This window comes from Mytilus trossulus, chromosome 1 (assembly GCF_036588685.1).
Source record: "Mytilus trossulus isolate FHL-02 chromosome 1, PNRI_Mtr1.1.1.hap1, whole genome shotgun sequence".
In the NCBI taxonomy this organism is placed as follows: Eukaryota; Metazoa; Mollusca; class Bivalvia; order Mytilida; family Mytilidae; genus Mytilus; species Mytilus trossulus.
The window spans coordinates 54,008,768-54,025,144 of record NC_086373.1 but is presented as its reverse complement, the minus strand read 5'-3'; the positions used below and the strand labels follow the sequence as shown (position 1 = coordinate 54,025,144).

Genomic DNA, 16,377 nt, shown 5'->3' with positions numbered 1-16,377 from the left:
TGATATAAACTTATGTTGCATAAAATAATAAAGCGATTATAAAATAAACCTTTTATATTTCATACCTTATGGTTAAATAAGTGCTCCTTATATATTTCATATCTCAAGGTTATATAAGTACTTCTTTTATGTTGCCAAACTGATATTATATCGGTATTTTATTATTACCGAGTGCTTTGTTTTTTCTTTAAGCAAACGAAAGCTTGAATAATAAAAGTTACACTCTAATTACCAATTTTATAATTTCGTTTTATTTTGTGCTATAAAAAATGTTTTGATCATTGCATCGTTGCAGACTAATGAAGAAGCGGTAGTTGCCACAGAGTTGTGTCAATTGTTCTGGAGCAGACGTCAAAGTCAGTCGATGTCAGAGTACTGTCAGCAGATAAAGACAGCGAGAGATGATTTCATATTACAATATGGTCATTACTTCAAAGAGTTGATTAAGGTGAGTTATTTTATACTTATGATTCATTTCTATAGTTTCGTTACATGATCCAAAAATTGTTTTCTCAAGATTTTTAAATATTGAAATAACAGATTTCTTTTTTTCATTGTTGGTTTTCCAAAGAAACTCAAAAATATTTTTTCCAATTTTTTATGCGAGCTGAATGTATCTTAATCCTAAGGATTGGACAGAAGTGTGTTTTTATTCCATAAAAAAATTGGTTTGGAACCATAATGAGCGAATGAAACAAAAAAGTGATTTGCACTAGACAGTGTAATGATAACATCATCATATATTATTTTTCATTCGTCCTGTTTGTTAATAACGTTAATTTTGTTAGTTTTTATGGAGTTTCTTATATTTGCATTTCTTGCAGTTCGGTATTTTTTGTCATACTCTTATTAAAATTGTTATCAAATTAATCACTGCTTGTCGATTGTTCTGTTTTAGTATATTTGATCTCGGAAGAGGCTTTTGTCTGGGTGCATCTAGATGCCCTCACTGCAAAGCGTTCTTAACATTTTTCATTGCTCATCCGTTCCACAACATAAAAGTTTGTCCTTACTTTTGTGGGACAGGGGCCATGTCTGAATCCTTAATCTTACGGTGTGATTTGCACGAATTGCATTCCGTGGACTCATAAAATTCCATGACAATTATGATCGACTGCATATTATATCTTGTTATGCCCACCAATACAGGCCCAGTTTTTTGTTTGGATTTGACCTAATGTGCGAACCATTTCAATTGACCTGCTTTTAATTGTACTTTGAAATTGGATATAACGTTCAAGATATACTTATGCGCATTAAAAGTCGAGACATACCTTTATGATCTTCTGTTTGTGTTACTTCGTAGATCATGTCTTGCAAAAGATTAAAACAATTATTACATAACACTGGCTAGAAAATAAGATAGGAGATAAATAGTGTGCAGCCAAAGTAAAATCATATAAAATCAAAGATAAGACAAGCACAAATCCTTAATTTACAATTCACTACAAAGAAAATCAGAAGTTCTAGCCAAATCAACTTGAAATGTAGTAAATTCTTTAAAGTTTATCTCATCCATCGTGCTGGAGTGTTTTAAACAAAGAGTTATATTTGACCGATTATAAAAATACGAATTACATGGAATACCCATCTATATTTGAAAAAAAAATCTCCGATTTAGTACTGTTGCTCTAACATTAGAAATGGCATTATTCATTTTTTTCTTCCCAAAAAAGACCTATTTAAATTATAAGTTTAAGCGAAGTAAACACAGTTTCAACATTTTTTCACGGTCATTTAAAAATGTTGGTCATTATACTGAAGACTAAAATTTCAGACAATAAATGACATTGTCTAACTTTCATATTTGTATTATTGTTTATTCAATTAACAAAAATGATAATAGTATATGGCTTACTATCATTGTTCATTTCAAAAGAAATTAGTTCCATATACCTAAGGTTTTGAAACATATACCTAATTACAAGTGTTTAGGAAGGCATATGTTACAATGTAATATTAACACCTAAAACATGATACTACACAATGATATGCAAGACACCGGTTCTTTTTAAATTTAAGTAATCACCCGTGTTATAAACGACTACGTATGGGGCAATGTGATAGATATCTCCCGAGTTATAAATCTTTAACTATTTAAAACAAAGATGAGTAATCATTTGGCTTAATGCACTGGAACAAAATCATGATTTTGTTCTGCAAAATCATATTTTGTTCTGCACATTTAGGCTAACTTGTACTTTATAAATTTTGACATATATTTTTTTTAAAATACTTTTCATCCGGTAGTTAAACCTTTTCGAGTCAATTCAAGTTTTAGTTGTTAGTTTTGTTCAAATCTATCCTCTATTAATCTGAGTTTCCTTTTTTCAACCTTGATAGAATATGTCTCTATTTACATACGTAGTCTTCATTATTAACTGTCTTGCAATTGAAAAGCGATCCTATGCTACTTGTTCTACTTTTGGCGAATACTTCATGATTGCTCCCAAGATAATAGAATCATAACCGAGAATTTATGTTGAGAATTATAAAAACACAAACATAGAAACCACTCGAATGGTAAAATAAACATAAACAAAAAGTCAAAAACCAAGATGTCTGCTTGGAAAATTGTCTTTAATGCATTGTTCAAAATGGCCAGATGAGATTTAAATAATAAATAAAAGAAAAAGAAAACAATGATTAATAAGGAGACTACGATAACACTACTAAAAGTACAAACTAGGGTATATATGTTAAATTTCCTTTTGCCATATAACTCATAAAGTTTCTGCGCATTCATTATCTTTGGCTTTGACATGTTTTAGTTTGAGCATTCTTGATGAAAAAAAAAAATTAAAACAGTTCGAACTTACAAAGAATTTAATAAAGAGTTATTTCTACAAACTCATATACAAAAAGAGGACAACAAATGTTACGGAGGTAATAGCAAGAGATCAAAAACTAGGACATTAGAATCCATATGAAATGATTACTTGAAAAGTGAACAAAACGGTTCTTTTAACGATGTGCGAGTTTAAATATCATATTTTTGAGAATGCTTTTATGACTTAAATTTATTTAATTTAGAAACAAGAAACTTAACACTTGTATTTTGTTTCATTTTTGTTTCAATTCGTTTTACTGGTAATTGGGATAACAAATATGTTTCTGTTTCTTTTGTAACCAAGGATTTTAGACTGATCGAGCGATAACTTGACACCCACTTAAATGCTAATTTTTGGTGTCTCCTTAAACCTTTTGAAGTCAAACGTATAAAAATATAGACTGTTATAAACATTTAAATTGCCGATGCAATGATTAAGGTTAAGCTTTTGTTTAGTAATTCTTTATAACTACGTCGTTTTTGATACTTTTGAAAGCAAGTCGAGTTGACCTTATGTGACAGAATGACTACAATAAACTTTGCAGGTCGAAGTGTCGTATAGAATATCACATAATTAAATTCTCCGATGGCGATCAGATAAATGAAGTCTATACCTAGATTTTAATCATACTATACTAGTTGATTTAATGAAAAGCTACATGCTCGCGAAGACCACTTCAATCAAATTGACTTAAAGCTTGTTAAAGGAATGTTCTTTAAACTAAAAATATTATATTTTTAAACTTTCAATAAAATAATGCTAATATATCACAATAAAGCTACTATGTATCCTGTATGTTCGTGTACAATAACCGTTGAAGTTCTTCGTTTTTGTTTTTGCAGCAGAACCCTGGCCATTCAGTGCAATCTTCTTTTTCATAAAGCATTAATAAGCGGTTTCGGATCTGATAACAGATACTTCTCCGTAAAAAATTGAAAAAAAACCACGTTTAATAATTCTGTGGGTCCGAAGCCCTTTTCTGGATTTACCTTCATCGGTTACGCTCAAAGCCAAACATTTGAAATCCGAAGATGTATACGTACCGAAACCGTTGAAGAGCTATATGTGAAAAATGCCTAAATCAAATAGACAAATTCATCTAAAGCCAACTTTGCCTGAGGGAGTTGAAACCTTAGTTTCGTTATAACTTCAAAATTAATAAACTAAATTAACCCTAGTGTACTGGGAGTTGAAGGCAATGACATTATTGTCAATATCTCTTGGTGTACGTCGCCTCTATTTTATGACAATAATTATTCATACATTAGTATTAGATGTATGTAATATGTTTTGGGCTTCATCGATAATGATCATGGTTGTTTTAATAAAACAACACGAACACTTATAAGTACATAGCATATCATGTTAAAGGAACTTATGTTAGTTCGTCATTAATTTCATTTATATTTGTTATACGGTTTTGCATGCATCTCCTGGGATCAAGTTAGCACGAAAATGTAAATTTAACAGATTTTTTGTAAAACTTATAAATAATAATGAAATTGATATCTGATTCTTGGTAAAAGATATCAAAAGGTATTTTTTTATTATATTGTTATTGAGTAACTTTTTATTGACTTTTACTCCTACATCCTCTTCGATTTGTTAATAACTTTATTTTAACAAACTAGCATAACGATAGTCCCATACCTTTGGAAAACCAAACTATCGAATAAAGTATGATTTGATTTGAGGTTACATTGAAAATTCTCATCACATAATATTTAAGGCATGAAAAACACAAATTCAAAAGCATAGTATGCTAATTAAGAATCGAATCTATGTCTATGTTGATCTATTGTTCTGACTTTAGAAATCCACTCCCAACTTGACGCGTATCAACTTTTTACTCTAAAAAAAGACTTTCATTTGAGGGAATCGAACTAACGTGCGATTTTGTCATTAATCATCACATTATGAAGTCCGCCATGAACGATACAAAATGACGACACAAATATGTTTTGAAAACTTATGCTCTCCAACTAAAAAATAATTGCACACTTTATATTTCGAGAGAGGAATAAATTCAACAAAAAGGTTGATGAAAATCAGACCTCCATTCGATAGCGGCTATTCATCTACAATTACAAAACAACTACAACTGTCAGAAACACTCATTTATCCATGTAACTTGTCAAAACAAATTATCAATGCCTTACAGTATTTTGTTTGCATTAAGCCATTCATCAATTTTTGCTTGTATGACCATAAATCCGGCGTACAAACATTGTGACAAATAAAGTTAAACATCGAGACACACAATGAGCGAATCTACTTCCTTCTTTAGCTTGAAAAGCGGTATACTACTGTTGTCTTTATTTGTAACATTATAACCATATGATAAAACAATCTACATGTTTCTTTGACAAAGAAATATGTGCCAAGCATATAAACATTCATCTTAATGTTATTTCGGATTAGTGATACAATTCAATTTCTATAAAGTGTCTATCATTCAGGGCAATTGCCTAAACGAGAACGTTTTATGATGACTGATAATAAAAAAAAAATGTTTTTTAGTTGGTTTTTTTAATATTTGAATATTTATGTAGATTTTGTACGCTCCCTACGACCCCTGGAAAGTGTCGGATGGTAACTTCTATATGTTGACTTGTGTATGCTCTTTAAAGTGGGCTTCCCTGTTAATGGTCTAGCGTTCAATGGTGTTTCCTCGAAAGCTGACTAAAAAATATGATATAATGAAGAGAATAATATAATTGTAATGCATACAAAGGTTATAAAGATCAATGTTCCATATAAAAAGGATTGGTTAGGCTTTCATTTCAGAAAGCGAATCAAAGAATGAAATTAAATAAATGTCAATGTAAGTTTTTTTCTTTATTGCACACAATTTAGTTTAAATTAAAATAAAGTCGTAAATTTTCATTTTAACGAATATTAATAAAGAAGAATTATTTAGACATTCAGCATGTTTTATTGAATTTAAGTCGCTAGAACGTAAATGTTTGTAAATAATTTATTAGCAGAAGTCATAATTCTGTAAAACTTTAGAACTACTATTTGATTCTTTTTTATTTAATCTTCATAAACATAATTTTGCACTTGACTTCCTATATACAATCATGCATATATGATGATGTCAAATATATTACTGACATATTTTATGTTGCATACTGTAAGAAAAATATAAATTTGTCTCGTTTATGGCGTGAGTGCCAATGAGACAACTCTCCATCCAAATACATTAATAAAAGTAAACCATTATAGGTCGATGTACATACTTTACTGTGTATGGTTTTTGCGCATTGTTGAAGGCATAACGGTAACCAATAGCTGTTCAAGTTGCATCCTTGTAATTTTGATTCTGGCTGATATTTATCTTTTGCAATATTACTATTATCAACTATTTTGGAACATCTGTAAAAGCTATATGAACTAAAATAAGAAATTAATAAACAATTACTCAGTGAGGGGCGCATGTATCAAATTGAATATTCAAGGTTAACCACAAATGAAGGTCAAATAAAACAAAGTAAGCACTTCCATTACTTTCAAAGAGTGTACGGTATGAACTTAATTATAACAATATAACAATACAGTTAATTTGAGAATAATTATTAAAATTAAGTTACCCCTTTTACTTTGTAAACTGTAAGAGTTTAATTGATGTATTAGTTTGTATAAGGAAACATAAATGTTGACATGAAAGGTATGTAATAAAACGAATTAAAACCAATCTCTGATTGATGTTAAATGTTGATATTTAAACTAACAAAGCCTTCACCGACTTTCACTTTAGTCTCACTTTAGTAGAGAAAAATACAATACCCGCTATGTATATGTAGATAATATTTGTAATTTGCTACTTTTAAAGGTTTGAAGCGCTACTCTTGATTAAACATTATCGTTCGATGACAATCATCGAATTTTGAATAATTGCATTACATAAATTATGTAAGTAGCCTAGCTAGTGAACAAAACACAATTATAAATATCCCGTCATGTTATGTATTGTATCGATACCTCCCTCCTCTTTATCTTATAAAACTTACCTTCCATTTACCCTCATCTTCGATAACATTTCAAAACTTTATATTATATGAAATATATTAAGAACCAGACTTAATGCAAAGACATAGTACATATAAATAAAATAAGGACATATAATCTCTATTTTACCTATGACGACGTTGTTAATTTTATTGACAACGGACGCGTGCGCCCGTAGTTTCTAGCGATAATTTTTCATATCACTCTTCTGTGCTGAGAAAGGAAATCTCCGTCAGTAAGAGGATATCATCAGCCAAGAAGTCAGCACTTCTGTGCTGACATGAATTAGCATTGATAACAAATTATGGTCATATTTATAAATTAACTGTTTACTAAACTTTTGAAATACTAACTTAAATGCCTTTCTACATCAATAATAGATTACCGTAGCTGTATTTGGCAAAACTTTTAGTATTTTTTGGTCCTCAATGCTTTTAAAATTCGTACTTATTTGGCCTTTTAAACTTCGAGCGTCATTGACGAGTCTTTTGTATAGACGAAACGCGCGTCGGCGTAATTAGAATTCAAAATTTAATCCTGGTATCTATGACGAGTTTATTTATCAAATGAAAATTTCTTAAAATAGCGATCATATTACTATTACAATATAAAAATAGTTTACCTCATCTTAGTAAGGCATATATACATACGAGAAATTAGAAAACAGTCGGCAATAAAATGTAAATGTGCCTGAAGTTTCAGTTGAGAATTGTTCTTCCAATACTGAAGTCAGTGTCTCTAAATCAACATCCGTGTCTCTTTTGTTGGCCTATATAACCACGATGGTTTAACACACTAAGTAGTGAGTTCTCCGAGTTTGGCATACTTTTAATGATACTCGATGATTGTTGATAATCACTTTAGAAATTGGGTTCGTGTACTAAATTTAAGGTTGTTACTATTTATGGAAATAAAAAGAAATAAAGTGGAAGTGTCAATTTCAGTATATTTGAATATTTTTAAAATTGAACGCTGTAATAAAAATGTCAACGCGGTGTAATAGCATTATGCACCAAACAAAAGGAAGAAAATAGAAAAAGTAACTGTATCAGTAAAATAAAAAGAATGAATCGAACTTTATTAGTTCTGATCAATCTAAGTACAATGTCCTGCTCCACGTCATGGACTTGAATGTGCTGCCATTTCTAGTTCACTGACAAATAAACAATAAGTTGAATCTATGTATTGTATGCGAACCCGACGTCCTGTAGTCTGGTATCTACAAGTCAAATAAAAATCAACACCAACACACAGGATGGCCTTTTAACAAATTATTGGCATTTTGAAATATCAGTCATAAGCTAAATGCTTTTTATAGTCTTTTGTATTTCAAATAAAAACTCTTTTCATATATTGACTTGGCAGCTAAAAGGACTATTTCTCCTTGTCAATAAACACTGTCAGTCATATATATGAAATACATTTTCAATTATTATACGAATTATTAATCTGGTATTAAATTTCATAATCCAGAATTTATCATCTAGTTAATAAATCATCGCTATTTACGACATTTAATTAAACCTTGTCAAAAGATCAAAACGTTCCACTTAAGACAGGGTCCATTATCAAGCCCCCAGGTCACACCTTGGGTTCGATGTTTATTTCATATTCGTCTTATCTTTGTTTAAATAACTAGATTAGATGTTCATTGACAATTGAAATTAATATTTATTTTCATAAACAGTCAATTAAAATTATCAAAATTTGGAGAAGCACACATGATGATGGTTATTTATCTCAGCGAATTAACTTGAATTGATATGCAAACAACTTTGAATGCATTAAGGTTCTTAAACTTTAAAAGTATATGTTTTGTATATTTTAAATCAATAAACTTCAGAAAAAGGATACAGGAATATTTTCCATTTGCAGGATACACCGAGCAAGGGGAAACAAGGTGGTCAAGAAGCTACTCCAGATGAAATTGAACTGGTAAGTTACTTTCTTTTGTGCAGTGCCATTCCATTACATGTCAAATTCAAAAGAGCATCTTATCGTTATGCTTTGTATGATTATTAATAATGGGGCAATGTATGCGGCAATATTTTAATTATTTGTCCAAAGCTAATGTTTTCCATCCTTCCTGCTACCTTTTTAAAACTATTGTTTTTACCATAAGTAGAATATTCTATAATGAGATGATTACTCTCTTAAATATTTTGTCACTCTTTGATATATCTTAACCAATAGATTATTTGTCCCAGTAGACTTATTTCATTGCTTTTCTATGATGATATATATGTTCAATAAATGATTCGAATAGTTGTTGCTCACACGAATTATGTGTGCTAGTAAGACAATAACAATCAAAACCAAGGAGTAAACCAAGACTCACAAAACCAAAGGACATTTACATCAACGTTATAAATAATAAATAAGAAACAACAACTCCACTAAAAACCGGGAGTGAAATCAGGTGCTCCGGAAGGGTAAATTATTTTGAATGTTTTAGAAGTAACATTGGCATATAATAACTTTGAACTTATTGGTTTTTTGGTTGTCGTTTGTAAATGATTGAAGCATTTTAACACTGACAACTTACGATATGTTAGTCAGATTGTTCGACTTGGATGAAGAGCGCGCAATTTTTGACTGAAAAAAATGGAGCAACATTTGCCTTTCAAAAAAGGTTTCCAACGGCCCCCGAAAATCTTTGCTCGTAACTTACAAAGAGCGCACTCTACACGACACATCTTACTATACATAGTTGTGTATTTAAAAGCAATCAAAGACATTTCAAAATCAACGCTTTTTTACGTTTTCTGTCTGATTGGAAAGAGACAAAGGAACATAATAACTTGATTGCATTTATGTTTGTCTCGAATCTTGTCTTAAAACTAAGTATTGTGTTATAAGCATAAACAATACACAAATCATTCAACTAAATATGGTCAGTGCTGAATTGCTTGAGTGATTTAACGTATTACGACCTAATCAATTCAACTATACTAGTCTATAAGTTTATTTTGAATGATGATTATGTATACATGTATCTTCTTACAATACAAGCAAATGTATTTTTAAATAGTGTGGTTTAATATTTACCGCTAATCTTTTGTTCTCACTTGTTGCTTTCCTAAGGGTACACCTTATTTTCTATAGGCGTATTACGTATAGACGTTTAAGGATAACGTTGACCCCTATTGCGTCAGTAATAACAGGGATTAATCATCTTGAACTGTTATTAAATACACAAAACAACAATATTTTGGTGTTCTCTTGTCAATTATTTTGTCGGTTTATCTACTTACATAACCTTAACAATAATTATTAGATACAATCAGTTTAAAGACAGACAGGAATCGGTTTAACTTTTGATATTGGTTTATGACCTCCATATGATTTAGTTAAGTTTCGGTCAAGTATGAAAAATGAGGGGGTGTGACCGGTGTTACGGCTTATGAAACAACTAAAACTATCCTTATAAGAATGTGATAAACAAATAAGTAATTTGGAACTAGTGCGGGCCATAATACGGCATTATGTAAGTACCTGTACATGTTTGAGAAAAAAATGTCACTTTTCAAAAAAAAAGTAAAAAGTGTTTAAAGATATAGGAAGTTGTGGTAAAAGTGCCAATTAGACAACTCTCCATCCAAATAAGTAACAATGTATAAGAGTAAACCATTATAGTGTATAAGGGATTAGGCTGAATATATATATATATACAACTCGTCTAAACATCAACCCAACAATGTTAGATCTGTAAATTTGCTTTCGCAAATTTTTGGTTCTTCCCTCGCCGGGATTCGAACCCATGCTACTGTGATATCGTGACACCAAATCGCCTGCACTGCAGCCGTCCCGCTAGACCACACGACCACCTGGGCTTATATATATATATTTGTCAGCAATGGTTAATTGTATTAACTGCAATTTTTTTTTAAATTCCTAAAGCACGTTGAACAGAATAACTTTTAAACATTTGCTGTTTATGCTTTTTATCATCGGAAGACATTAGCACTTTTTTTATTTTTGAAATTTCTAAAAAGATTTCCTAAAATAATACTAAAAGTCGTTAAAAAAGCTTAATAGTTGACTTTATATAAAAAAAATCGATTCGATATCTCATTCTGCTGATTGAAACATTTGAAAGTGGACATTAAAATAAGAAAACTGTTTCCATCAGGAGAATAGTGGATATAGTCTTACTTTATTTATAAATATATTTTGTAAAGATGCCATATTAATATAAGGTAACAATAAGAAGTTGAAAGGATATGGTGCATGGGAAACTAGAACGATGATTACAAAGAATAATGCTAAAATATGATAACTTGATAATATGCGTACATTTGAAATTAATTTTAATTATTCTTATTCTTTTGGATAAAATATTTCATAGAGAATAAAAGGAGCGATTAAGCGTGGGCTATGGCATCCACTTTTCTGACGTATATATAAACATCAGTGAATGGCACCAGAACTACATTTTAAACTTTGTTATTCAACTGTTTTTCTATGTTAATCGTCATCTTACTTAATTACATAAATTAAATACCCATACAACCAGAAATTGGGGTGTGAAAGTATGAAGCTTTCGTCTGTTAAACATAAACTGTCAAATTCAGGTGGGACGCAATAAAAAAGAAAACAAAATCTAATAACTATAAAATTACTTTCAATTTTGAATAATAAGGTCTTCTAATGCCTTATCCCCGGAACGCCCCCGTTTAAACATCAAATCTAGATCCGCGCATCCAATTTAATCATCCATATCTGTAAATCAATTCCCCTTTCTATTTGAGGGGTCACCGTAGACAATTCAAATCGAATGATTGATTTTTTTGTGTTTTAACTTAACTGTGAAGCACCACTTTTGGGCTATTTCGTGGCGGCCAGTTTTTAGAGGTGGAGGAAGCTGTAGTGCCCGGAGAAATCGAATCAAATCGAATGATAGAGTAACAATTTGTACATTTATTATACTGGCATATTTTTGGGAAATTGTACTTTATATTTGTAAAATAAAAACACGATGATAAAAATATAATACCTACAAACGAAAAGGATATGTATAATCGTATTGACTACAATGACGCGTATACAATCTGCAACGGTGTCATAAAGAACGTCACCAACATCCGACACTGTAGATTCTAGTTCCGTTAAATATAGACAACTCTTCCTATAAAACATCGAGTCAAGTCTCCACACAGCAGCAGACAACATAAATAGATTATTTTCAAAATTAAAAAACTATTTAACTTATTGAATAACGATAAAAACGAAAGGAAGTTTCTTTCAACTGTTGCGAGGAATCGAAAATTAAGAGCAATTTGACGTTTTTTTAGTGTAATATATTCGTTGGATATCTACTTCATTTTAAAAAATTGGTTAATATATTCGAATTATTATAGATATGTACTTAAAAAAGTTTCATATGTGAAATATATAGGACTATTATAGTTCCATGATGATGCAAACATCCTCAATTGTGATATGATATTTAAACGTTGATTAAAGGATTTGAAAGTGCTGAATAAGCGTAAAATATCACGATAATCTCTGAGGATAATCTGTAGCTAGGTTTTCGTTCAAGATGAACCTAAGAATTGCACTATATACAAGGAACCATTATTTGTTACATTAATATTCGTCAAATATAGAGACTAAAAGAGAATCTAATGAAAGCACGTTTTGAAGCGAAAAAAAGTTTTCCAAATACTTGAAAATCACATTTTTACGTTACAACTAATATATTCGAACGTCCGGATTTCACGCATCTGGTTAAAATAAGTTAGTTTGTGGAAAGAATAGCTATTACCTTTCAAATTATTCATACCGATGTTTAACTTCTGTGTGTTATTTCTATTGAACACCTTTTGTCGCAAATCTTATATACTAGTATATATATATGTAGATCAAACAAAATTAATGGGTCATATCTTTATCATAAGCTTATAATCTCGCATACAGGTCAATCAAATTCCTTTATAAATAATATTCCAAATGTATAAAATAGCCAGAGTGCTGGAGAAATATTTGTGTTCTATAAATAGAATGTTGACATAATGGATTCAGGTCTATATAGAATGATATCTAGTATATGACCGTGTGAATTAAATAACCATCGGGGAGAATTAATCTGTAGTTGAATGTGTCATGAAAGTTTTAAGAACAAATAAAAATTTAGATACCGAATGCCATTTTCATGTAAATCCCTTCCTTACAATTTACTTGTATGCGGTAAACTCTTTAATAATGAATCACAGATCAAAATGTAAAGTTACTACGTATACGATTCGCTTAGAATGTCGAATAAAAAAAAATATATGAAAAATTGATATTTTCACCTAAATCCCTTCCTTACAATATATTTGTATGGGGTAAACTCTTTTATAATGAATCACAGACCAAAAAAAAGCCAAGTTACTACGTACATGCGCTTCGCTCAGAATGTCAAATTTGAAAAAAAACCCCGATAAAACCTTATTCAATTTAGATATTAAAGACTCTATAATAGAAACTTTAGAGACTTCCAACATCGAAATGTCATTCAGCACTAAATTGATGACTAAGAATGTTGGGGTTTTTTTTGGGTAAAAACTAACATGACAAAATAAAGTTATTAAATCGTTTTTTCTTTAAAACTTTGAAACTTTGTTTTAACAACAAAATGCATTGATGTTGTGGTATTATGTTTGGTCTTTCATTTTGAAAGCACGATATCTTAGTGCGAAATACTCTCAGAGAAGATCAAAGTTCAATGGGTTTTACGACAGAGTGCTGTATTTTCATCGTAGCTACATTTTTTTGCGTAACTGCCATGGTAAAAGACAGACATTTTGCTTAATTATATCTGTTGATAAATACGGTACATTTCAAACATTTTAAATAACTGGGACGACTTTTCAAAACGTCGTCATGTAATGTATCATAATTCTGGCACACGTGTTCGTAACCAGCAGTTGCAGAACAAAACTGTTATATATATGAGCGCTTATAAACATGACCAGCCCCGTCACATTCTTTGTGTGTCTATCCAAAGTTTTTTTGTTATAAGTTAGATCTTAAGGTTTTTTCATCTGAATTGTTTCCTATTTTTCATATCGGGCCCTTTTATAACCGCTTTCATATTGTGTAGGTTTTTCTCATTGTTGAAGGCCGTATGGTTGCCTATATTATATTCTTTCTCAAATCCACTTCATTAGAACGCTGATTGGGTGATTGTATCACTGGTAATCATGCCACACATCCTAATTTTTATATTAGGCATTCGAAATTGTCCGAACATGAAATGGGTGGCCGATTTCCCCGAACAAAAATAACATTCTAAAAGCGTTATACTGTAGTCTGATTTTCAAGTGACCACTTATTTTAATACGGCTCTTTGTAGAAAATATGCAACGTCAAAACAAAATAATTAAACGCTTTTTAAAAATAAAAGTATGTTTTATGTTATATTATAAATCTCTTCATATTCAAGTGTTTACCATAATCCCGTAAAAGTGTCTGAATCACGTATGTGTTTCACTGCTATTGTAAGATGACATGCTTCTCTTAAGATGACCTATACAAATTTATACAAAAGATTTAAATTTGAAGTACGGACATTTTTGCACTTGTATCTGAATCAAAGGTTAGCAAAGGTCACGTCATAATATCCTCATGCAAAAGAAATGTCTAGACCTTTTATATTTAGCATATAATAAATTTTTAAACGAATCTTTAAATCCACTCGAAATTATGGGAAAATCGATGATTAAATATTTCGCAAACTTTCGTTAGAGAAGGGCGAACCGATATATACAGCTGTAATAGTGCAAGTATGACGTAGTTTAAATCGCTACCCCAAGGAGAGAAGAGTTCGTGGAGGGTAGTGTAGGACGTTTAACTCTACTTATCACTTTTTATTATGCTAATTCATAACTTTCAATTATACTAATATTTCATTTCATATTTAAACTGCCGAATTAAAAAGGAATTTATCATATTTTTATTACAATACGTCCCAATAAGTGCTATAGAAGTTCGTCTTTATGAAAAAGACAACTGATTAAAATGGACAGAATAAATTTCAAAAATGTAAGTTGTACAACTATGTTCATGATCTGTTCAATTTAAAAACAAAAAAAGCGACAATGGTTGTTATTCTTCAAAAATTAAAAGTCGGTATTTAATTTAAAAAAAATCTTTTTCACCCTTTTAATCGCATATCTCTTTATTATCGTTTCGGTTTGAAATTAGAATCGTATAGTAGCGTAAAATGTTTTGTGGTTCTTGTGTAAAACAGTATAGTCTTTTGTATATTTAAATAGACTGTATGTAGCAAAACCGTCTCCTGCTCACTGACCCACACTGGTGTAAACCACAACATATAAAACCACTGATTGTGGTGATAAATCAAAATTAGAAAACGAAAATAGTCTATATCTTTTTAACCTTACGCTCTATGTGGTTGCATTCGCGTGCACTTTTAACCCATGTTTGACCGATTTATGACCAAAGGGAAGAAAAGGTGTGTGGCAATTTGTCCAATAACAATGTGGTCATTCTTTATTTTAGAAATACGACTAGTGTTGCTGACCAACACGTAGCAAGAACATAATTATAAGATATGAATGATTTTTATGGCAAAAACAAGGATAGATTTCGGGGCCCAGTTTCACGAAGCTGTCTTAGGACTAAGACATGTCTTAGGATGGTCTTACGACATATCTTAGTCCTAAGTGGGTTTCACAAAGTGGTCCTAAATTAGGACATCTCTTAAAGTTGGTCATAAAGTTAGGACAACGCGAGAGGTGTCTTATGATGGTCTTAGGATAGTTTTACGTTTATTTATACAAATTAAACTTATTTTTTATATTAATTTTGAAAAAAAATATCTTATTATCATCTAATTATCTATTCTCCTGTTCCTGCTTTTAACGTAATTTTTCTAGATTGACGGATTATCATGATTTGTCAACAATGTAAATTCGATGTATAATTGATATCAAGATTGCACGATTTATCCCTTAACCTTTTATAACCAATAAAGTCGAAATTGAATTCAACTCACTTTTACCAAAAAAATTATCATTTTTTATTCTTGTTTTCTTAATTTTTAGTTAAAAATTTCATATTTATATTGATGTATTGTTTGAAGATAATTTATAAATAAATGACTTTTACTTTTTTTTATATTTATTTTGCAAATTATGTCATTTATATTGATCAATACGTTTAGAATAATTTATGGGAAATACATACTACATTTACATGATTTTTTTCCGTAAATCATATTTATATTTGAAAATTTGAAAATTTAAAGAACTTGAGACAGGTTTAGGATGTCTTAGCTAAGATCATCCTAAGACAGCTTCGAGACGAGGTCTGAGATATGTCCTAGGATAGTCATAAGAGGATCATAAGACATGTCCTAAGATATGTCTTATCTTAGGATAGCTTCGTGAAACCGGCCCCGGGTTTTTATCCTGTTACAACGTGTTCGTTCTTAAATATTGTTCCGATCGGTTTTTTTTTCTTTCTTGCAAACTTATACATATGTCATATAGACCACTCGATTGATATTTAAACAATGCCTACATAT

At 30.5% G+C, this 16,377-nt stretch overlaps 1 protein-coding gene across 1 annotated transcript in view; it reads left to right on the top strand.

The window, feature by feature from the left end:
* Positions 1–16,377, top strand: part of LOC134727366 (uncharacterized) — a 74,247-nt gene that overhangs the window by 40,712 nt on the left and 17,158 nt on the right. The window contains exons 6-7 of the mRNA XM_063591779.1: positions 296–448; positions 8,718–8,777. Of these exons, the coding sequence (XP_063447849.1) occupies positions 296–448; positions 8,718–8,777 (213 nt within the window). The remainder of the gene's footprint in view (positions 1–295; positions 449–8,717; positions 8,778–16,377) is intronic.